This window comes from Uranotaenia lowii, chromosome 1 (genome assembly GCF_029784155.1).
Source record: "Uranotaenia lowii strain MFRU-FL chromosome 1, ASM2978415v1, whole genome shotgun sequence".
Taxonomy (NCBI): Eukaryota; Metazoa; Arthropoda; class Insecta; order Diptera; family Culicidae; genus Uranotaenia; species Uranotaenia lowii.
This window is the reverse complement of record NC_073691.1, coordinates 36,282,417-36,306,599: the sequence shown is the minus strand read 5'-3', so window position 1 is coordinate 36,306,599 and position 24,183 is coordinate 36,282,417. Positions and strand designations below refer to the sequence as shown.

The following is a 24,183-nucleotide window of genomic DNA, read 5'->3' as shown; positions in this document are numbered from 1 at the left end:
GATATAGAACCTCTCAGTAAACGCAGAGAATTTTCCCAAATTGCATTTGTAAATGATGTTGTTACACAAAGAATAGACAGTCCTGAATTACTTTCAAAACTAAATTTTTACGCACCCTCCCGTCCATTAAGAAATAAACATTTGTTCTACATTAAACTTTACGACAAAGACTATGCAAAACATCAACCTATTAATCAAATGATGTACAAATACAATTTACAAAGTGAAATTATAGACGTAGCGATGAACAAAACACAATTAAAAAAGGCATTCAAAAACAACTTCATAGAACAACAAAATAGCTTACATTAGTTTTAAGTAGTTTTAAGTATTGTAGTCTACATAGTTTGACTTAATAAATAAATAAATAAATAAATAAATTCTCTGCCTACAATCTTGGAAAGTCCAATGAAAAAACGGCTCAGTATCTGTTAAAGAGAGTGAAGAAGCAAAATGAATTAAGTTTTATAGTCCAATGCACAAATTGTTTGAAAAAACATTTGGGTTTTATGTCCTTAAAAAATTGAGTTAACCTCATGAAATAAAACTAATTTAAAATATTATTTAAAAAAATTGATTTTTTATTGGGATAACTTGATTAAAACAAAAAGAGAGAAAAAAATCAAATCAGGTTTTTCTTAATATTTGATGAAATCTTTTTATCCTTGAATCAAATGTTAAGAATTTGCAACTTTATATTCCAAAAGTCAATGTAAGAGCCCTTTTTCTGTGCAATAAACTTTAAACCAAAAACACAATTTCATTCTTGATATGAGTATGTTCAACTGTTTTAGAATAAAAAAAAATAACATTTTGGATTAAGATGAAAATAACTGATCATATTCAAATTGAGGTTGGGGTCAGAAATTAACCTTGATAATTTTTTTTAGCAAAATGAGAAGTATTGATAATATTACTATACATTCCATTTATTCATTTTCATTAGAAATTCAAACTCTGTGGTTATATTTTCAATTTGATAAAAATTCTTCCCGATTTCAATGGAAAATTCTCGATTGGAACACAAAATTAATATGCATTTCGAACTTTGGGAATTAATTCATAACACATATTCGATAATCGATTTCCAATAGATGAAAAAAATAAAATAAAGGTATAATTTAATTTTAAGATTGTCAGTGATCAAAGTCAGTGATCCAATCATTTTTTTATCACGGTGTATCTGGGAAAAAGCTTCATTTTTCGAAAATTAGCATCGCTAATTTTTGCACCGTTCGAAAGTTGGGACTTTCCCCTTTCATTTAAGCCCAAATTTGAAAAAACCCACCGGGGGGTCTAGAACAAGATATTTTTTTTGAAGATTTTTAAACCTTTTTAATGGTTTTTTTAAGTTAAAATCATACTAATCACTGTGAAAACGCTCGTCTTACCTTAAGCGTATATCCACCTCCATATGTCAATAACTTTTTTTTTTCGGGGAGTTTTTTCGGCTTGCAGTCTTGTTTTTAGCAAAAACGACGTATTGATTTACGTTTCCAACGTTTCGATCCTTATTGGATCTTCTTCAGGGACTAAAATAGTGTTTATTTAGTAAGTTCTGCTGATAATAATTCATGCTTTCTTACCGGAAAAAATGCCGTTTTCTTGTGAGTGGCGACTCGGCTGGTCGTGTACAGTTGTATAGCCGTTTTCTTGTGAGTCGACACTCACAAGAAAACGGCATCTTTTCGGTAAGAAAGCATAAATTATAATCAGCAGAACTAACTAAATATACACTATTTTAGTCCCTTAAGAAGATCCAATAAGGATCGAAACGTTGGAAACGTAAATCAATACGTCGTTTTTGCTAAAAACAAGACTGCAAGCCGAAAAAGCTTCCCGAAAAAACATATTTCAAGTCGAATTTTTCTATCACAAAAAAAATATGTCAATAACATGATTTAATAGGAAATTTTCCTGTCTACAATTTTGTTGAAAATATCAAAGTGATACAAATTTGAGTTGTGATGTGATAATCAGAGTGATTATTATTTCATTTGAAAAATCTAGTTAAATTTCACATCACTGATTGTACCAAGACCAGTAATAATATTCAACGAGCTTATTCATTGATTGTAAACTCTATAAATGCTGAGGATGGTTTATTCACATTAAAAAACAATCTCTCATCCTTCATACTCTGGATAATCTTGAGTAAAGAGCATTTCTAGGGTTTTATTCTGGAAAAAATGTCTTCCGCTTTTCTTGAAAATTTAGTTATGTTTATTTTGAGCTTAGTTAGTGCGAGAACTTCATGAACAAATATTAGGGACTAGGAAACGAATTAAACTTACTTCTAACATTCTAGCCCAAATTTAATAATTCACCTGGATTTTAAAACCAAACATCTTTGTTGAAAATCTTTCATCCTTTTTGATGATTTCTGAAGGTTTTCATACCTTTCACTATGAATTGCAAAACCTTAGACACGGATATCACAAAGATGATAAAGTGTCATATATAAAATAAAAAAAAAATCAACCTATTGTTAATGGTTGATTGCATAAAAAAAAGTTTTTGGAGACACTTGTGTATGTAAAAATGTGGTCAAATTAAAGATTTCAAGCGAAAATTCAAGATTGTTCATTTTTATCAAAAGTATACGAACCGAACCTAATGTCTTTCATTGATTTTATTTTTTTGATAGAAAGGAAAAAGAAGATTACAAAATCTCAACATCAACTTTGTTTTCAACAATTTTAAGTGGTTGATTTGATGTAATGCTGTTATCTGAAAAGTATCTCTCAAATAACTTTTAGTTGTCAGATGTTAAGTCATCAGATTTTTCGCGATTTTTTTATTTTCTGAAAATTTGCATTTGTTCAAATAAATGATTTTTTTTTTCAAATTTCCTAGATAAAATTAAAGACATGGGTTTTTATCTGATAGTATGGAACACTGCAAACATTTGTCTGTGGATTTCGACATTTTTGGCTTTCCCCTGGAATGTTATTTTCTTACTTTTATGAAAACAAAATATATCATCGTGTCATGAGTAGAATTTAAAGCAGTGGCTTGAAATTTTTAAAATAATTGTTTCTACATTTATTTGCCCAAATTATTCACATATTCAAAATGTTACATTGCTCTAAGTATGAAATGAGGAACAAAATTTTCAAGTAAAGTAGGTGCCAACTTTTTTTTATATGTATGGCCGGAACAACTTTGAAATCTATCTTTTGTCATTTGAAGTTAAAACGTCACAAGGAGGGGGGAGGGGCGGGGTTTATAATAAAAATTTATTCAAATTTACAAGAAATTGGAAAAAAATAAATCAAAAGCTGGCTTGCAACAAACTTGTATACAATCTACATTGCACAAAATAAAAAAAATAGAGAAAATTTAGATCAAACATTTGAAAAAAATTCTTAAAAAACAGGTAATATTACTCCTTTCTTCTACAGTTTCATTTTCGCTCTTTCCACTGTTTGAAATTGCAAGGAATGTATCAAATTTTTGTTTAAAATGCTTTTAACATTATTTATTCACCACTTGGGGATATTTTGAAAAATCGGAGTGACAAAAAAAGAATTTCATATTTGTTCCGGAATAATAAAATCCCATAAATGTCCATTACTGCAGATAATGCTGATCAAATTTATGTAAAAGATTGATTTTTTAATGTAAATAAACCGTTTTGAACCTTTATATACTCAACAATCTATAACTCAGCTCGTAGAATACTATTTCTGGTCTTGGTATAATCAGTGATGAGAAGTGTTATTAGATTTTTAAAATGAAATAATAATTTTCACTCTTTTTGTGACATTGTAACGCTTTTCTCTCATTTTTTATCACTTTGATGTTTTCTACAAAATTGTAGCCAGTAAAATTTCCTATTAAATCATGTTATTGGACATATGGTGTTGGATTAACGTTAAAGGTAAGACGAACGTTTTCACAGTGATTAGTATGATTTTGACTTTGAAAAATCCATTTAAAAGGTTAAAAATGTTCAAAAAAAAAAGTAAATTGTTCTAGACTCCCCGGAGGATTATTTCAAAATTTGAGCTTGAAAGAAAGGGGAGAGGCTCAACTTTCGAATGATGAAAGACACCGTGTTTATATCCAAATCTTTCCTGTTATCAAAACAAAGCGCATAAAATGGTTCGTTTATGAAGTTCACAAAAATTTCTTATAATGACTAAGTATTGGTTTGAAAAATGTGATTTTTGAACGATTTGTAAATAACGGAAATAATGAGGAAAATAAAGTTTTGTGGAAAATAATCAAAGCACTACACTGAGGTTTTTTTTACGCGGTATTTTGTCCCGCGTAAGAAAAAACCGCGTCAATTCGAAAATCCGCGTAAAAAAACCGTGTTAATTCGAAAATCCGCGTAAAACAAAACCTCGTTAATTCGAAAATCCTCGCAAAAAAACCCCTAAATTCGAAAATCCACGTAAAAAATCCATTTTAATTAAAAAATTCGCGCAAAAAGCCCGTTACTGAAAAATCGCGTAAGAACCATGATTATTTAAAAATTTGCGTACAATGATAGTTTATTTTTAAGATAAAAAACAAAATCAATTAGATCAATAGAATAGTAGAATATAGTGAGGCTTATTTGACAGTGTGGAATTCTGATCGTCTCATGTCTCAGGTCTCATGTTCCATGTCTCAGGTCTCATGTCTCAGGTCTCATGTCTCATGTCTCAGGTCTCAGGTCTCATGTCTCGTGTCTCAGGTCTCAGGTCTCAGGTCCCATGTCTCAGGTCTCAGGTCTCATGTCTCAGGTCTCATGTCTCAGGTCTCATGTCTCAGGTCTCATGTCTCAGGTCTCATGTCTCATGTCTCAGGTTTCAGGTCTCAGGTCTCAAGTCTCATGTCTCATGTCTCAGGTCTCATGTCTCATGTCTCATGTCTCATGTCTCATGTCTCATGTCTCATGTCTCATGTCTCATGTCTCATGTCTCATGTCTCATGTCTCATGTCTCATGTCTCAGGTCTCATGTCTCATGGCTCATGTCTCATGTCTCATGTCTCAGGTCTCATGTCTCATGTCTCAGGTCTCAGGTCTCATGTCTCATGTCTCAGGTCTCATGTCTCATGTCTCATGACTCATGTCTCATGTCTCAGGTCTCATGTCTCAGGTCTCATGTCTCATGTCTCATGTCTCAGGTCTCATGTCTCAGGTCTCAGGTCTCAGGTCTCATGTCTCAGGTCTCAGGTCTCATGTCTCAGGTCTCATGTCTCAGGTCTCATGTCTCAGGTCTCATGTCTCATGTCTCAGGTTTCAGGTCTTAGGTCTCAGGTCTCATGTCTCATGTCTCATGTCTCATGTCTCATGTCTCATGTCTCATGTCTCATGTCTCATGTCTCATGTCTCATGTCTCATGTCTCATGTCTCATGTCTCATGTCTCATGTCTCATGTCTCATGTCTCATGTCTCATGTCTCATGTCTCATGTCTCATGTCTCATGTCTCAGGTCTCATGTCTCATGTCTCATGGCTCATGTCTCATGTCTCATGTCTCAGGTCTCATGTCTCATGTCTTAGGTCTCATGTCTCATGTCTCAGGTCTCATGTCTCAGGTCTCATGTCTTAGGTCTTATGCCTAATGTATCATGTCTCAGGTCTCATGTCTCATGTCTCATGTCTCATGTCTCATGTCTCATGTCTCATGTCTCATGTCCCATGTCTCAGGTCTCATGTCTCATGTCTCGTGTCTCAGATCTCGAGTCTCATATTTCAGGTCTCAAATCTCAGGTCTCATGTCTCAGGTCTCAGGTTTCAAGTCTCAGGTCTCAGGTCTATGATCTCATGTATCCCGTTCTTAGTCTCAGAGCTAAGATTTTCCCAACTACAAAAAGATTCTAAGTGTTTTCTTTTGAAAAAGTCTTAGAATATTTTCTCTGAAAAACCGCGTTAATTCGAAAATCCGCGTAAAAAAAACCGCGTAAAAAAAAACCTCAGTGTACTTTAATAAACATTGCGCATCAAAATTAAACTTCAAAAATTCAAAAAAGCTTTGGTAAATTCAGAAATCAAGATCGATTAAAAATAAAAATTAGAAATGATGTAACAAGCTCTAAATATGTTGTTACCGTCATTAAAATGTTAGATCCTGGAAAGGACAAATGTAACAAACAATGTTTCTGTCATTTAAAATTAAGATTTATAGGCTTCCTTAAAGATGATGTGTTTAAAACACATTTGAAAAATAAAAACTAACTGATTTAAAATAAAACCGAAAAATTAAAATAGTAGGGCTATTATGTTTTTTTAATTTAATTGAAAATGGACTCAACATATGAAAGATAAAAAGATAACTATTTTGAAATTCTAGAAGGATTCATTTCAATAAAAACGCCTAACCATTTAAAAAATATACTTTTCAAATTCAATTGAATACTCAATGGACTCGAATCTTTTGTCGCATTTTGTCAATCTTTTCTAGTTTGGCGTTTGCAAGTTGAAAAAAAAAACAAATTTGATTGGAATTGATAACTGAGAAATTAACAAATCTTCATGAAAAACAAAAACTGATCCTGAGTTTCTTCAATATCCTCAATTCAATTAAGAAATAATAGTTTGTGTTAATATCCTACCTACATAATTCCAGAGATACAATGCAGTTGCGCGAGAGAGCTCTGCCAGATCGGTTCACTTTTCTCAACCCCGCCGCGCGTTTCGGGAACCTACGAAGAAGCGAGAAATGTGTTTGTTTTTTTTTTTTAAAAAAGCGGAATCTGTGGATTTTGAAAACAAGGGAAACATTTTGTGATGGAGGGTGTGATTTGATATTTTTTAAACGAAATCGTAATCATTTATTTGCTGCTGATAGAAACCAGAATAAGGGAAGGTTTTCGTGATTAGTAGCTGGATTGAGCGGCCCGGTCTCAACTTTTAACTTGGTTGAACATTGTTCGAAAATGGATCCGAATTTAATGTGGAAAAGTGCATGAATCTACAAGCGAAGACGCGGAATTATGATGAAAGTGAGGAAAAAGGTTGCACAAAAATGGCGTCTGTGATTTGCCGATTTATTTTTGTCGCGTGTGCGCCAAACCAAGTATGCGGATGTAGGTGTGTGTGCAGGCGAAGAATGGTAAAAAAGAGATAGTGATAATCTGTGAACGTGATCCAAAAAAGGGTTCATTATGTTTCGAGCTCGAAAATTCTCGCGCAAATTAATGCTGGCACATGTGTACATGCCCGTCCCAGTCTAAAAGAAAGGGCTTGAAAAATATGTTGGACATGGAGCAAATTGATTAAACTTTTGGATGAGAAGAAGTGAATTGAAAATTCTAGTTTGAGCTCAATGTTTCAAACGGAAATGATGAAGTGAAAAAAGTGTTGCAAGCTCGAGACGAACATCGGCATTTTGACTGAAACGCGCTCAAACTAAATTTGATGTGCCTGGCAAATGATGCAGCGAATTGGGTGAGGACTTTCCAAATATGTATTACTATCTCTCTATTTCTCTGTTCTTTACATCACATATACATACTACAGCTTTTCTTTATACACGTAACAGCTAAAAAATTTTCAATGATGCAAAATACCGGGAGATGGAATAACAAGATATTTTTGTTCATACCATTCACCCGAATTTGATTTTCGAAAATTAGTTTAATCCTTGGTCAATAAATGTAGTTTTTAGATCATTTCATTTGGTATTGAAAATTCATTTTTAATTTCATTTTGAAAACTTAATTTTTTTTATGTAATTTTAGATAAAAATTATTTGCAGAATTTCTTAGGGAATTTAAACAAGATGATGTTTGTTGATTTTGAATATCTGTAACAAATTGCTTCAAACTTTTCTTGTTTCAGTTTCCTTATATTATTTTCATTAAAATTTGTCTGATTTCACGGATATATGCATAGTATTCTAGATGCCATCAAATACCTTAGTATGAAATTCATTGTTTTCACTGAACGTTGTGCGTTTATTTAAATTACAGTCCCCCCACAATCATGGGTCACACACAATTATTAGTCACCGGTCATTTGAACTGCTGATATCTACTAAACTAAAAGAAATTTTTTCATACTACTATTTTTAGTTTATCGATAATATCATCAAAATGCATTAAAAATATTATGTGTGCGCTTGATAACAGTAAAATCGCTGTTTGAATAGTTTTTGTCATATGTAAATAATTATCTGTTGAACTATCACAAAAATTTCCAATGTTATAAGGTTGACATGTTAAACCGTTAAGCCCCTTATATGCGTATTTGAAAAATTCCAACAAAATAAATAGGTCTCATATAAGCAAAAAGGACGAGTTTACGTTTTCCAAATGAAACTGAGCGAATAAAACGCGAAATTTCAAAATTATTGGCAAAATAAAATTGACCCATAAATGTTACAACATCTACCAAATTTCCCACAATTATGGGTCACTGTTTTGCTAGCAAAGCAAAACATTTCTTGGTTGCTATAGCTCAACCCAACTGCCCCTTGAATTTATGCTATCAAAGAATGCCCCTGAATGTTTTCCTGAAACGCGATGATTTCCATGTTGATATTCGGGTGTTGCCATGGACTTCTATGTGACTAATAATTGTGAGCAATTTGACTAATAATTGTTACGGTCTACAATTTTGACCCATAATTGTGGTTTTGAAAAACGCTGATTGTTTCGATAAATTATGTTATTTTGTAACAAAACTGAAAATAAAAACACATTTGAACTCAAAGAGGAAGCATTTAATGATTGAAATTCATGCAAAGCTTTATTTTTGGTCAACTAACACTCGAATAAACAAGCATTTTGTGTTGAAAGGATACGTTAAGTGACTAATGATTGTGGGGGAACTGTAAATGAATTTGATAAACGAATTTATTATTTCAACATAATTATATACCAAAAAATTTATTTTCATGATTTTTCTCATATAATGTAGCTTGTCCCTGTGGAGAGGAAGGTCTGCAAGAAAATCTTCTGCTGTTTATTCTAACCGTCTGTTTAATTTTTTTTAAAGTATTATAGATAAAAGCTAAACTCAACGTTTATTTATTTTTTTTTTTTTTGAATCAGCCGTTTTTTGTTGAATAAATATTTTTATCATCCGGTATATCCAAAATTGCCATTTAGTCCATCATCACATTCGATTCATTCTGGCTTAATAAGCATCGTCGATACAAAAAAGTTTATAACAAATTAATTTCTTAATTCAGCTGTATTACCCATAGTAATATAAATTAATATTACAAGATTCTAGCGGATTCAAGTCGCTTCATGTTTTTTTAATAATGGCAACTAATTTATCTGAGGTTTGTAGAAATATATTACACCATATAAAGCGTTTCCTTATAATGTCGTAGTTACTATATCAAATTTCAGTTTATTCTTATAAAGTCAGTGTATAAATTATTACTTCACATGAAAAGTAAAAAAGTATATCTGTGCGATTCGTTTTAATTAAAAAATGATTTGGATATAACATTTAAGCTTTAATCCACTTTTAATTAAAATGAATCCAAAAACCTGGCAAAACATTTTTTACTTGTTTAAATGAAACCAGTCGGAATTCTTACTATAAAAATATTTTTGATGCAAGTATTTTAGAGTATTTTTTTTCAGTTCCAGTTATTCCAGGTTCAAATAAGAGAGTTAGAAAAGTGCCAACAAATGAATTGAGTTATTTAAATGGTTTGATTTTTACAGCTTCTTAGACGCCAATCATAAATATAATAATCACATGTATTATTCTACATATCTAGCGTAACATTTCATAAGGGCCAAACTAACAGTTAGAACGCGTTTGAAATCTCGGAACATCTTATCAAATCCTATTTAAAAAATCGACTACTTTTTGTTCATTAAAATCAAAAATATGTATTATATTCACTTATTGTTCGTTGCTTACCAAAAACTTTTACTATTTTCACTAAATTTCAGAAATTTTCGAGTTTCACCTTTTTTTTGTTTTTGTTTGAAGTTTCGCTCTTTAATCAATACTAATAAGGCCGTTTTGTCACACATGGTCAACTCAGTTACGCCTATTGGCCCTACATGAATAGAAAAATTACCAGTGATTGAATTTTGCTGAGCATGAATTGATCAACCTTCTCTCGCTCACTGCTTTACTCGGAAGCAAAGGTTGTTTTGAGGCAGAGAAAACGACAAAACCGATGATGCATACGCTCTCACATGGCCCGCCTTCAAGAAGCAGTATACATTCGAGGCAGCGAATCCAAAAAACCAAACGAATGGCTCTCACTCATCTCCTGTTACATTCTTGAGGGAACCGAATTCAAAAGGCAGAGCAAACCCGAGTCTCCTCGTTTGTGCCTGGATCGAATGCGTGAGGTTTTTCTGCTATTGCTATTATTGCACAGCAACCGCACGCAGGCAGCTAGTTTTTTCGTTTCTTTTTCCTCCCCCCTCTTTGCACTATACGTTGCGGGCCTGCAACGCAATAAGTTCGGTTGTTTTTGTTGTTGCCTCAACCTTTGCGGCGAGGTTGAAGAGGCTGGAGTTATTCAAATTCAACAACGTAAATGAGTATGTGTGCCTCGTCTTCTTCATGCATCATGTAGCAACCGAACGTTGAGAGAGTTGGTTCGGGGCAGCAAACGGATAGTGTCTCTCAGAGCAGATCCTCCTCATGGGGGGAGGTTTGAATGAATGTATATGTATCGTCTCCTGTATAGCTATGCGAGGCCTCAAAGTGTGTATTTTGAATGCCTCTGATGAGAAAATTGGTGAGGATTTCAATCACTGAAAATTACACAATTTTTTTTTATATAGGCGTAACTTCACGTTCCAACGGAAATGCATCAACAAGAAGGTTCGCTCAATTAAATTTTATCAATTTTTTGAAATTTTTATGTGATTTTAGGATGAAACCGCGTTTTTTAGGTAAAGTGCAACCGCGATCATCCGGAATGACCGTTAACTCGATTATTTTAAATTTGACAGTATCACCCTTTTGAAATGGTACGCTGGATATATTTTTATTCATCTTTTAAACTTATTTGCCAATACTGAAAATTATTTTTATAACAGAAGCATCAAAGGATGATTGATGTTACACACGTTGAACTAAATGTTTGGTTAATAACTATCTATCTTATAGGTTACCGGTCTGCATCTTTGATAAATTTTAATAGCATTTATCTTGGTTTTGTTTAATTTAATTAATTATCATGTTTACTTACAGCATCATGAAATTCGCAATAACGACTGATTTTTCGTAAATTCTATAGGTTGATGTTCTTCATTCCGGAAATGGTATTATAGTTTTTTTTAATTTTGTTTTTTAATCATCTAGCTCATAGCAATTTTTTTATCCAAGGTGGAAACATAAATAACATATGAACGTAGATGCAATAAATTCATACATATAGTTTTTTTATATATTTAATTATATTGTATCATACTATATCGCATTTTATTGTATGGTATTAGATCATATTGCCTTATATTTTATTATACTATATAATTTTATATTACATACTATATAACCCATTTATTATATTGTTGTATAGCATATTATATATTATTATATTTTATTTATATCATATTATATTCGAACATCAAGGGCAGGGGCATCTGGGTATCCTCGTTTTACAAGAAGAGCGGGTTACCGTGTATGCTAGTACCGTTTCGAATACTGGACGTTCCTCAATTTATGTCAAGGGAATTTGGCATGGTTGAGAAAAAGATAGTGTTTGATTACTTTTTGTAAAATAAGGACGCACTGTTTTTTCGGAAGCCTTGGCGGCGGGATTATAATTTGCATGCTATCTTGATTAGACAACAACGTGGTTATAGCTTCTCGAGACTTTTCCCCTTTTTCACCCTGGATACCGTTAGTGACGCTGCTTACGATTCCATTCCCTTAGAAGTCTCATTGAGGAGTTATTATTGTGTTGCGTGGTAACCAAGATGGACGTGTGGGTTATTTTTTTTGCCACAACCGCGGCGCTGCCGTAAACCCAAGGTGGATACAATACATACATACATACATACATAATTCCAGAGATACAATGATCTAAAAAATCTGACATCACAAAAGAAAATTAAAAAATGTTTTATTTCCTTCAACAAATTTGTCGAAAAATGCAAAACGATTTGACTTTTGCAGAATTTCAAAATTTCAATTTTGTTTAAATTTCCCGTATTCCGCTTTCTATAACTCGAAGTCAAAATTATTTACGGTCTTTGAGAATGTTGATCATTGAATACCTGTATTTTGACAATTTTTGTAATGTTTTAAACTTTGGTCAAAAATTGTTGGACAATCTTAAGCGATTTTAACCTACATTAAAAAGTTATTTAAAAACTCAAACTGATGGAGGAAAATCAAATTGCTTATTTCGATTCAAGGAACCTATATCAATCAAAATGTTTTGAATCTTCTAAAAATGTGAGTTTTGGGTAATATATAAAAACACTTTTGAATAAGTAGTCGAGTAATTTGAAAAAACAAGCAACTTAAAATAAACGATTGATCAATGATTTTCGGAAAAAAAAATTTTTCATATCAGCATAAAATTTGTAAAGATGCAAACGTTTTTCTGTTTTTTTTTTTTAACAAAGTGATTAGTAATAAAGTAATGGATATTAGGGATAGGTTTGTTTTTTTTTATTCTGTTGACTATCATGAGTATTAAACATCTGTCACATGGCTTGAAATTTGAAATTCAATAAAAGGTTTGTAGAAATGTAATTCAAAATTTACAATTCAAAATAAGTTTCACTTTGTGTACGCCCTATAGTGTCGTGAAATGAATTTCCAGAGACCTAGAGAGATATTTTTAGACTACATTTAGCTAATTTTACGTGAATTTCTGAAAATGCCTAGATTAAGTCATCTATAAAATGATAATCCATTTTTTGACTTTTCAAAACTCAAAACTTTAACTCAAAAAATTTATATTTCTTCATTTTATTTTGCTCTTTAAGCTCTTTAACGTTGACCAAAATGTTGGATATATTCATTTCCAAATCAACCCCTTTAAATAATAAATAAATCAATAAGCCAAAACATATTAATGACGATTCTATTTCTATTTCTTTTTTCAGTGTGCAGTTGCAATGGGCACGCCCGGCGCTGCCGGTTCAACATGGAGCTGTTCAAAATGTCCGGCCGGATTTCCGGTGGGGTTTGCCTGAACTGCCGGCACGCGACCACCGGCCGCCATTGTCATTACTGCCGGGAAGGCTACTACCGGGACGCTACAAAACCCATCACCCACCGGAAGGTTTGCAAGCGTGAGTATCGAGAACCTTAAAGTTAGAAAAAAATGTTATTGTAAATGACCCATTCCAAGCACCCCTCAACTGAAGAACCGATTTTTATTTTTCATTATCCAAAAATAAATTACATAGCGTTAGAAAGGTTATTTCTTGAGTGTCATTTTCCATTAAAAGATTTTCAGCTACCTTTTTTTAGAATTGAGTATGTTAACGTTGAAATTTAAAAATTTTAGTATGAAATTAAATTGATTTTTGCAAATATTCTTTACTTATAACATAACTTTGTCAAAAATTCAGCTATGTCAAAAAAAATTACTGCAAAATGATGGTAGAAAAGCCATCTTTTAAGCATAATATAAGATTAATTACAGTTACTGCAAGTTTACGCTCTAGAATCGTTGATAAAGGTATCTATTTTTAAGCGTTGTGACGTCACGAAAATTCTACTGTTTTTAAATTTATGATTTACTGAAATTTCACATATTGTCAAAAATTGGAGGTCTCTTCAAACTTTTTGAGTGGAATTTAATGCAATTTTTAGATTGAAAATCGGTTTAGCAGGTTTCGAGTTACACCCGGGTAAATAATGCGTTGTGACGTCACGAAAATTTATTTACATTTTTTCGAAAACGTTCAAGACTTTTTACTTCAACACTATGATACTATTTCTTCAATTCAAGTTCAACACAACAATGTGCTTCAATAAACGAATTCTATTATCAAGTTTTTAAAGAAACTAATTTCTTTTTTCACTAACTTAGTTGTTTTTAAACATTTCTAATAAAACATATAAAACAGCGCTTAAAAACGCTTGATTCAAGAATAAACAAACTATCAAACAAATGAAATCCTCATCGATTTTGTAAAAGAATATTCGTGAATCATAAAGCAGGTAGTTATCTGTGATTTGAATAAAAATCTTGCAATAGATCAAGTTCTTCATATATCTATGTTAGAATGAAAAACACCGCTAGTAGCTTCTATTTCTTTCTGGCATTATGTTCAAACAAAATAAGTTCCATGAAATAAATGTAATTAGATTCAAACAATCTTTTAACATGGTAAACTTAACAGATTAACTTTTTTTATTGAAAAATTCATAAGATTTTCATAAAAAATTCATTAATAAAATTAAATAAATTATTTTAATAGAAACTGCCCTTATTGAAATTTCCACCTCAAAGAACGTCACTAGAAAATTCAAATCAAACCCCGTGTTCACATAAAATCTCACAAAAGAGACTTTGAACTGAATTACAAAATTAAATAAATTCAAATATGTAATAGCACAAAGTCTCATGCAAAATTTGGGTCAGATTATTCTAAGGGAAGGGGTTGCGCAACGCACCTGAAGTTTGTTTGGAATTATGTAGATTTTGTTCGGCATGGTAAAAAAAACCGTTTTTTGTCAATAATTTAGGTCTTTATCAACCAATTTTTCTTTTCATTTTAGTATTTTAAAGCTTTGATTATGACAATATTTCATCTGTGGAAAGCGTTTCGATTAGAGTGATCATAAAACAGCTATAACGTTCAAAATTAGCGTCGATTAACGATCGTTCAGGTATTTTTTTTGTATTTGTCCCATCAGAAGCTAATTTTTGAAACTCAAAAACCTTTTTAACTAAACCATTGTTGAAATGGGATCTTGAGATAAACTATTTGTCATAATGAAAGTTTTGTGAATGACTATAATTAAAAGAAATCAGCCGATAGGGACTTTAGAAATTGGTGCATAACTTGGTTTTAATGTCCTTCCAAACCCAATTTCTCATAATTCCATACAAATTTTAGGCTCATTTTGCCCTCTATTTCCGTGGGCCAATCCCCACATTTGGCACTGGACTTTGTGTTAGGCCTAGGATTTATTTAAGCTTGCAATTTATAAGATTTTCATTAGATGGCTGATTTAGGCACTCTAGTGTCGATTAACTATCTTTGAAAAGATCGAAGGCTTTGAAATTATCATTTATTTTTCCCTGTCCTTCGCAATTAAAGATTAAAAAGATTCAGAAATACAATTCAACGCTTTTACGAATAAATATTTTCTAGTTTTAGTTTCGTCCTAAATAATATTCATACGATCGCACAAAAAAACTTCGAATAAAATTGATGTGAGCAGTGTTGCAAACCTTATCTGCTTATATGGGCCTTTGAGATTTTATTCCTTTTAACTTTTGGGAATAAATGGATCGATTTCATCACCAAATCACATTATTTATTAAGTTTTTTAGCATTTTAATTAAATCAAGCATGCATTTTAAGATTCTACTTTGATTTATTTCATGTAGCTTATCATAAAATTTCGTAACGTCACAACGCTTTGCAAAACCCTGCTTTAAAAAAATCGTGCGTTGTGACGTCACGAAACTGAATCGCTCTAAAATAAATTGAAATCAAAATTTGAAAAAAATCAAAAACAGCGATTTGTTGGTTGTAATAAATCGATACTTTCCTGAAATTTTCATAAAATTTGATCAAATAGAAGAGCAGAAAATTGCGGCGTTGTAAAAAAAACTGAAAAGTGGGAAAAGAGGCGTGTTGTGACGTCACGACTCCTTTCGCTTATATTTTGTTAACTATTTATTCAATACAAATACTTTTGGTTTCAAATTGTAGAGAATTAAATTTTGACCTTATAATGTACAATTTTTAACAATGTGCGATATGACCTGTAAAACTTACATACAATATACCAAAAAATTGTTTTGCAAACGTTGTGACGTCACGCTGGAATGGGTCAAATATATTTGAACTTGGGTTAAATACTGTATTCTTCAGGTATAAAATGTATTTAAACGAAAAAAAATCATCAGTTCCAAAACACGGCGACTCTCTATCGGAGGATTTCTTTTTTAATATCGATGATATTTCATGCAGGTCATAAAAATTCCAGGAAATGAAGACCTTTCCCCCCAGTACAAAACTTATCAATGAATATCGGGATTGGATTAAGTCTTTTCCAAATGCATCCCATCAAAAAGCAAATATCCGAGCGGAAGGATTCGATCCTTTTTCCGAACCGCAAAGAAGACATCCGCCTTTTGGATGTTGAAAAATGTTCTGGGATACTTTCTTTTCCAGCAGTAGGGGAATTGCTCTTTAGTTCATAAAAAAATGGGGGAAATCTCTCGAGAGGATGCAAAGGTGAGCCGGAAAAAATATGCCCTGTTTGTAATAAAATATTAATCACACACATATTTTGCTTACTCAAAAAAAAAGAAGGGTCGAAAGGCAACAAACGTATCAACAATTCTTCCGGTTCTTCAGGAAGCGAACATTCCGGTGTGAAGAAAAGCATCGATGCGAATCTTGACTGACGATCCGTTCCCCTTTTGGCTTAGCCGGAAATGGCATCGGAGCCCAAGGGGTTTATTTTCGCTTTCCTTAGCCCAATGGGCATTGTTAGGAACACCGAAGAATATCAACGCATTGCAAAGGGGTGATTTGACATTTTTCCCGATAAGCTTTCCGTAATTTGGAAATTTTGGCCACAAACCGACGTATCTTTCGATTAGCACACCTCCGGAATTTTATTAGGGGAACCATTTATTTTCTTGAAAATGTTTCATTGAATAATTGATTAATATTTTTATGGGTGCGCTTCAAAAGCGAAAGAACCATTTTTGAAATTATTATCTAGGAACAAACTGTCTTGTCGCAATTACCGTTGAAGGAATTAAAATGCTTGTACATGAAGCCTGTTTATCAAAAATAGTAAAAACGAATGTTTCATCAAAATCGTTTTGGATGTTAAGTGCATGGTGTGTAAATAATATATACATATGTAACTATAAACTTAATATGAATTTAACGGAGAAATTAAAAAAAAAATACATGAAACTGTTTAATGTATTTGCTACATGAGCTTTTAAATTATTGTTCTATCAAAAATCGTACTTAAAGTTTAATCTAATGCAGAGTAGTGTTAAATACAAGCTTACTTAAGTCGGGGATACTTTTGAGTTCAATATTGAAAACAAATCTTTTAATAAAAATTTATGAAACTCGTGGTAATTGTTTACTGTATTATCTAAAAATATATGATTGTCTGTCTGCCTGAACCGATTTGCGTGAAACTGGCAGGTGGGGGTTTTGGAGACCGGAGAGAGATCCAATTTTGGTTTGAGATCTCTCCCTCTCACAGGAAGGGGAGAGGGGGCCTCCCAAATAAAAGGCAAAGCTCGAGAACCGATCAAGCAAATGGTACCAAATTTGGCATGAGGTAGTGTTCGGGTACGAATAATATCAATATGATCATTTGTAACCCCTCCTTCTTTCCAGTAGGAAATAGGAAGGGGAAGGGGACCTCTTTTACAATTTTTTTTCATAACTCAGAAACTAATCAAGCAAATGGAACCAAATTTAGCATGGGACGATATAAGGTCACGAGAAGTGATTCAATGAATATTTGACAACCATTCTTTCTTCCAGTGGGGAGATATAAAGAGGGGAGGGTGGCTCCCATACAATTTTTCACATAATTGGAGAATTAATCAAATAAATGAAACCAAATTTGGCATGTGAGAGTGTTTGGAAATGATTAATGTTTTTATGATTATTTGAGAACCCACTCTCTTTTCAATTAGGAAAAAGAACAGGGGGGGTCCATTCTTTCGATTTTTTACATAGCTGAAGAACAAATCGAGCAAATGGAACCAAATTTTGCATGGAAAAGTATTTAAGAACAAAACAAGGTTTTTTATCGATATATGCTATCATTCCCTCCTTTCAGTAGGTAGATAGGAAGGGCTCCTTTACAATTATTTTTTCATAACTTGAGAATTTATCAAGCAAATGGAACCAAATTTGGCATGAGAGAGCATATAATACGAGAATTTCTTAAATGATTCTTTAAAAGCACTCCATTCTTTCATTGGAGATATAGGAAGGGAGTAGGGAGGCTCTCATTTCAAACTTCACATGGAATTGGATAAATTTACTCAGGATGGAGGAGAAGTTACAGTTTTTTATGGCATAAATCGTGCACTTATGAATCAATAAGGGATCTTATATTTTTGAACACTTTTTTGATTGAATTGAAACTGTTTGAATTCGGAAAATATATGAAAAATCGAGCACCTTCACAACTTTGAAGCACGTTCTCTAGAAACTTTCATTTAGACACTTTGCACGCCTCAATTGTAAACAAGCTTTGGTATGACACGGTAGAAAAATGTATAGTAAGGCCATTTCGATTTTTAAAACGATTTCTCAAAGTAAAAAGTGTAATATAAATTGTATTGCAATGATATGTTGTATAATTGAGTACTTGTAGGAAAATCTTTAGAGGGGTTTATCTGTATACACTTTTTAATTTTATTTAAATAAAACTGTTCAAAATCAAAGATTTTTTTTTAATTTCACAAAGACAGGCGTTAAAGCACAGAGAACAGACGTACAAATCAGCCCACTGTTTTGTGAGCTGTGTAAAGATTCCAAAGACCTTTTTGAAAAAAAATAGTGTTTTTGGCTGGGGCCACCAGAGGTCTTCAAATACACCAAAAAAAAAAACTGTCGAAACAAAGCTGAGAAAAAACAAAGTTTCAGTCAGTTTTTAACAGTTCGTATGAGCCTGAAATGTTTCAAGAAAATTGCTGTTGAAGTTTCGTAATATTTTTCTCATGTTGCATAATGAAAAAATATCTTAAAATTTATTCGCTTTTTCCTCCAAACTTGCTAACAGAGGTTAATTTCAAACAATGGTTTGCAAAAGTCGTACTTAAAGCAAACCGTTTTGAGATGTCTAGAATCAGTATTGCTGCGTAAGACTGATAGTCAAGAATGTTCCTATTTATTCCTATTTATTACTCCGATATCCGTCCAAGAAGTACAAAAGCTTATTCCAAAACTGTTAGTTACTTTGACTTTGGCAGTAGTGCAAAAATTGTAAAAAGGAAAGAAAATTGTAACAAGCTAAGGAAATGAAATTCTGTCCAGTCAAAAGTAATTCCAATTGCACTGATCTGGCATTGAATTGAGGCCTTCCGAAAATTTGGTGTGGCATTTCAATGTTGGTTGCACTGGTTTAATTATTTATGAGTTTATATACGATTACGTCTTTTTAAAAACTCGTTATTTTGAAAGTTGATTTTTATCTTTTTAATAGCGCTACAGACGGCATTGTTTCTAGTCAGTTCATAACGTATTTTTCTGATGAAAACATTCGAAATTTTACACACTTTTTTGAAGATTTTTTGTTCGAGCTTGTACATCTGTCCTTTGTGGTTTAGGCATTGCATGTTGCCAAATATTTCAAAATCGTTTTGGGTTAATTTTAAGATCTCCTAATTTTCAGATTAATAAAATGTTGTTCCCTATAAGCCCGTTTGTCATAGACAAACTTAAAATGCAATGAAATAAAACATATTAAGGAATGTTATACTATTTTAAAGATTTCTGTTTAAAAAAAAAAGGCAAATGCATAAAACTTAGGAAGAAAACAAGTAATATTTTCAAAGATTAAGTTGTCGGCAAAAAACATCTCATTTTCAATTAGACATTGAGAATTTAAACAATCATTTGATGGAAATATTTATTTCGAGGGAGAAAAATTAACATGAATTTGGTTTTGAAATATTTGGGTGGCTTTGTCGATGAGAATAAAAGAGTTGAATCGGGATAATGGACTTATTTTGTACCAGAGAACCTATTTTCGACCATCTTGTCTAGCTCTCTTATAAAACAACTAATAAGCCCGGAACAAATCTATTTCCTCTTTTTCCTCCTTCAAAATTTTCAAAAATCCGAAGGGGGAGTAAATAAAGTTTAAAGTATTTTATAGAAACTTTGAAAATAATATCATATATCCGCACCAAAATAGCACCATTTGTTTTCTTCTTTTTTTTTAATGCTTTTATTTGAAACGGCTCGGACTTTTTCAGTTTTAAGGAGCCAATGTCCTTTGTTTTTTTTATGGATTACATCGATTACTTAAATCTAATTGACATATTGAAAAAGGAGAAGGAGTAGTTACAGACGAAGATCAATAGATTTTAGAAAAAGATAAATTTCAGACATATAGATAAGGTCCATCGCAGCCAATACATCTCTTACTGGAACGTTGGTTAGTTTTCCTCGGGCCCGTAGAGAATCTTCTAAGCTTGCTCTGGCGACAGAATGGACTTGGCACGACCAAACAACATTTGTTTTCTTGATTTTATTGAATTTTTTGATAAAAAATTACTTGATTTATAGATTTTGTGCAATGATATAGTAGGCAGTTTTGTTGCATACAAGATTTCGTGCAATTCATTCAAATTTATAAGTTTTTTGCATCAGGACCGTAGGAAGAACTGCTTCATGGGGAAGGGAATTTGGTGACAAAAAATTTTCCAATAATTTTTTTTTAATGTATAACATGAGGTGCAGTAAAAATAAAGTGTTACTAAGATCATCTCATTATTCGGGTTTAAGATCTTTCATATTATTATTTATTCATTTAAAATCATTACTTTTGATAATAAGTCCAAAAAGTGTTCAGTTTTTTTAAGCTTTTAAAAATCTATCTTGAAGGCTAAATTTAATTATTTTTTTGGGATTTTGACACTCTCGTATTATTCATTCCGTGCTACATTTAGCTTAGCTTAGCTTAGCTTAGCTTGCTTGACTATTCATATCCACCTTAAATCATTAAGCCCGAAATTCTTTAATTAGTCTTCAACAATACCATTATTTTCTCATTGTTTAAAAAAAATATCATACTATATTGTGTCAAATCATCCAATGCATTTCAAATTTCATGATCGCTGGCGTGGCTAAGAAGAACGAGTTCCACATCGCCAATGGTTGCTTCTCCGTGATTGATCGAGGCCATAAATTTTGTACAAGGGCCAAAAGAATGCAGCTTGGGATTAACAACTCATTCTCAATGCACAAAACTCATGCTCTCCCTTTAAAAAAAAAAGATCAATAACAGCGCCGGCCACGTCCTAGTAGTTAAAAAGGGATGAAGGAAGGAGTGTTAGTAAGATACTTTTGAGGATCAACTATATATCTTTTGTTCCAGTTTTCTTCAAAGGTTGTTTTGAAAAATTCTGAAACAATGATAAGTAAGGAAGGGTTGTGTTAGTAAGGAAGAGGTTCGTTTTACCTACACCTCCTATGCTCCTAGACATTTCCTAAGGAAACTTTTATTAACAACTATGAGGCGTTATTAGTTTTAAAACTGATAAATAAATAATTATGTACACTCAAATAATTAGAAATCAAACTGATTTTCAAAACGATTCTTGAACCACGGACCAAGGTTGTGTTAGTTAGGTAAATATCAATTTTGGTATGGTGCGATCTTTATTTATTCCTACACCTACTATTCTCCTAGATACTTCCTAAGGAAGCTCCTTTTATGTTTTGGAAGATTTAATTAAATATTCTGATTGAACATCATCTAAAACTTTATTTTAAATTCCTAGCTTTTCCCCTTTCTGTTATACCTGCGCAAATCTCTAATTTATAGAACGGCTTTTGAGATTTTATTAAACTCACCAACTATTTTAATATCCTAAATCTTCACGAAGAGTTTTTTATCTAAGAATTATAAATGACTTTTATATGACAAACATGATTCAAAGCTTTCAAATGAAACTTAACATAATTTGCAAATTATAAATATTGTTCTCCTGTGTTGAGGATAAACCGTTCTATAAATTGTTGGATTTGTTTCTAATCTTTGCCTCACAGCAATCAAATTTTAGTATTATTCCAGAATAACAATCATTAAAAATGAAATCACAGTAAACGTTGGAATACCAAACTTGAGAGGATGATTAAATACTATTTTAAACATTGTACCTACACATTTCAATGAATCGTTTTTAATTTGGAACTACTTCTCGTGTAAAAAAATATTTGATTGCTTAGTAACTCGATAGTTCTACTTTTGCATGGTTGATTGATTTATTTACTGATTGAGTAAATGAACCATTGAAACATAGCATTGATTAATAAATATAAGCTAAAACTTTTTTTGTTATTTCGATAAAGTTATATTGAATGCTACAGAAATTAAAATTGTACACCAAATCTGGCAAATTATTTAATGAGATCTTTTTGCAATTTAAATCCCAATCGAAATGAATAAAAAAATATTCTGATGCAACTTTAATGAACTAACAACAGAACATTATTAAAACAAATAATGTCACATTTTCTGTAAAGGAAAAATGGCACTTCGCATTTGAAAAACATTCTGTTGTACCTGAATTCAAAAAAACGTTCTGCAAAATGCATTTCGAGGAAACGATGAATTTTGATACGCAATATTAGTTCAAAATAATCCATTACGTTAGTTAACTTAAATAAGAAAGAAAATGAAATGAAAGAAAACCATTTTTTATGGATATAACGGGTTCGATACTTATCCTTGGAAAAAACAACTGCTCAGTATGAATCCAAGGACTATTGGTCTTCCGGAGCCGCGAATTCTAGACGACAAACGCTTATCCATCTCTTGATAAATTTCTTCTCAGTACTAATTTTGGACACCTGATATAACTTGATGTGAGGAAATTGAAACGATTGTCCAGTAAAATATCCCATTTTTTCACTTGAATTCCAGTTTTCTGCTAGCTTGAATTTGGCAGATGGAAAAACACGTCTTTCTTGGCACATGCCTACTTACCGTTTTTCATTCATTCCTAGCAACAATTGAAAGAAAAACTTATTCGGGGTTCAAACCACATTTTTTTCAACTCTTTTAAACTTGATACATTCAGATTTTAGTTGAAATCTTAGTTTTTAAGGAATAAACAATATTAATAATGTTAAACAACAAACTAATAAAACATATTTCCAGCTGAACTTTTCTGAACCTGAAGATTAAGTTATTTTATCAACAAAAAATTATCATGAATATTTCATCATAAAAATCCAGGGAAAAAATTCAAAATTAAAATTCTGAATTGTCAAACAATGCAAATTTGAAAATGAGTTCAGATCTTATTTCATAATTGTGAAGTGGTTTTCACCTGTTTTGTTTTTTGTTTTGGACAATTTTGGATTTTAATCCCAAATCTGAGTTCTACAAAGCTTTGAATTCCTAATTTGAAATCGATTTCTGAATCTTAATTCCAAACGAAAATCCCAATAATTATGAACAGAAGAGACAAAATCCTTAACCAGAAATCTTTTTTTGGATTTTAAATCGTTGATTTTCTATATGAATTTTTCTTCAATGATTTATTCGTTATTCAACTAGTGAACTTGAATAAAAATTCTAAATGATGAAACTCTGATATTTCAAATCTGGTGCATCATTAAGGATTGTTTTAGTTTCAATTCTTCATAAGAATTAAGAGTAAAATTTCAAATTCAAATCCAATAAATGGTTTGTTATTTTAAATATTTTCTTTCAATATTCTGGAATAATGAGTATTGAACATAAAAAATGAATATAAATTTAAATTTAATTGAAAACCCAAGACTGGAACCAGGATTTTGTCCCTATGATAAACCGAACTGGATATCAAGAATAATAAACTGGATACAGATTCCACAATCCAGCCATAGGCAGCAATTCATTTAAAAAAATTGGAATCAGAACATCGGAAACGATTCAAACCTAAGCTCACCAGATATTTTCGGCACTTATTCAGCAGAGCAAATTTGGGCTATTTAATCTAAAAACCTTGCAAAATCTCAAAGCGAATTCAAAGTTTGCAATCCAAAATCAAGAAATATCTCGGCAAATAAAGGAATTCTTCAATTAAAATCAACTTAAAAATTCGTTTTTTTCATCAAAAACATCAGGCAGTTTATTTAAAAATTAGTTTAAAAAAGTGGTTTTGGGCGCAAAATACATAATTGTTATCACTCAATTTATATTTCTCTTTGATTTTACAAATAAAGTTAAAACATCCGGGCAAAATACGGGCAAGTCTAAACTTATTAAAAATTTGATATTCTTTACAAAGGACTGTACCCAAAATTAATGTACTATATTCTTTTGTGAATAACTTTTGATAGCGTTTTTTGAGATGAGTTTTTAAATATCTATCTACAAGTGAGAAAATTTTGGAAA

The 24,183-nt window shown here is 31.8% G+C and overlaps 1 protein-coding gene across 1 annotated transcript in view; it reads left to right on the top strand.

Moving 5' to 3' along the window:
• LOC129759207 (netrin-A-like) overlaps positions 1-13,198 on the top strand; it is a 157,950-nt gene extending 144,752 nt beyond the window's left edge. The window contains exon 2 of the mRNA XM_055756618.1: positions 12,990-13,198. Within this exon, the coding sequence (XP_055612593.1) occupies positions 12,990-13,198 (209 nt within the window). The remainder of the gene's footprint in view (positions 1-12,989) is intronic.
• Positions 13,199-24,183: the final 10,985 nt, after the last annotated feature.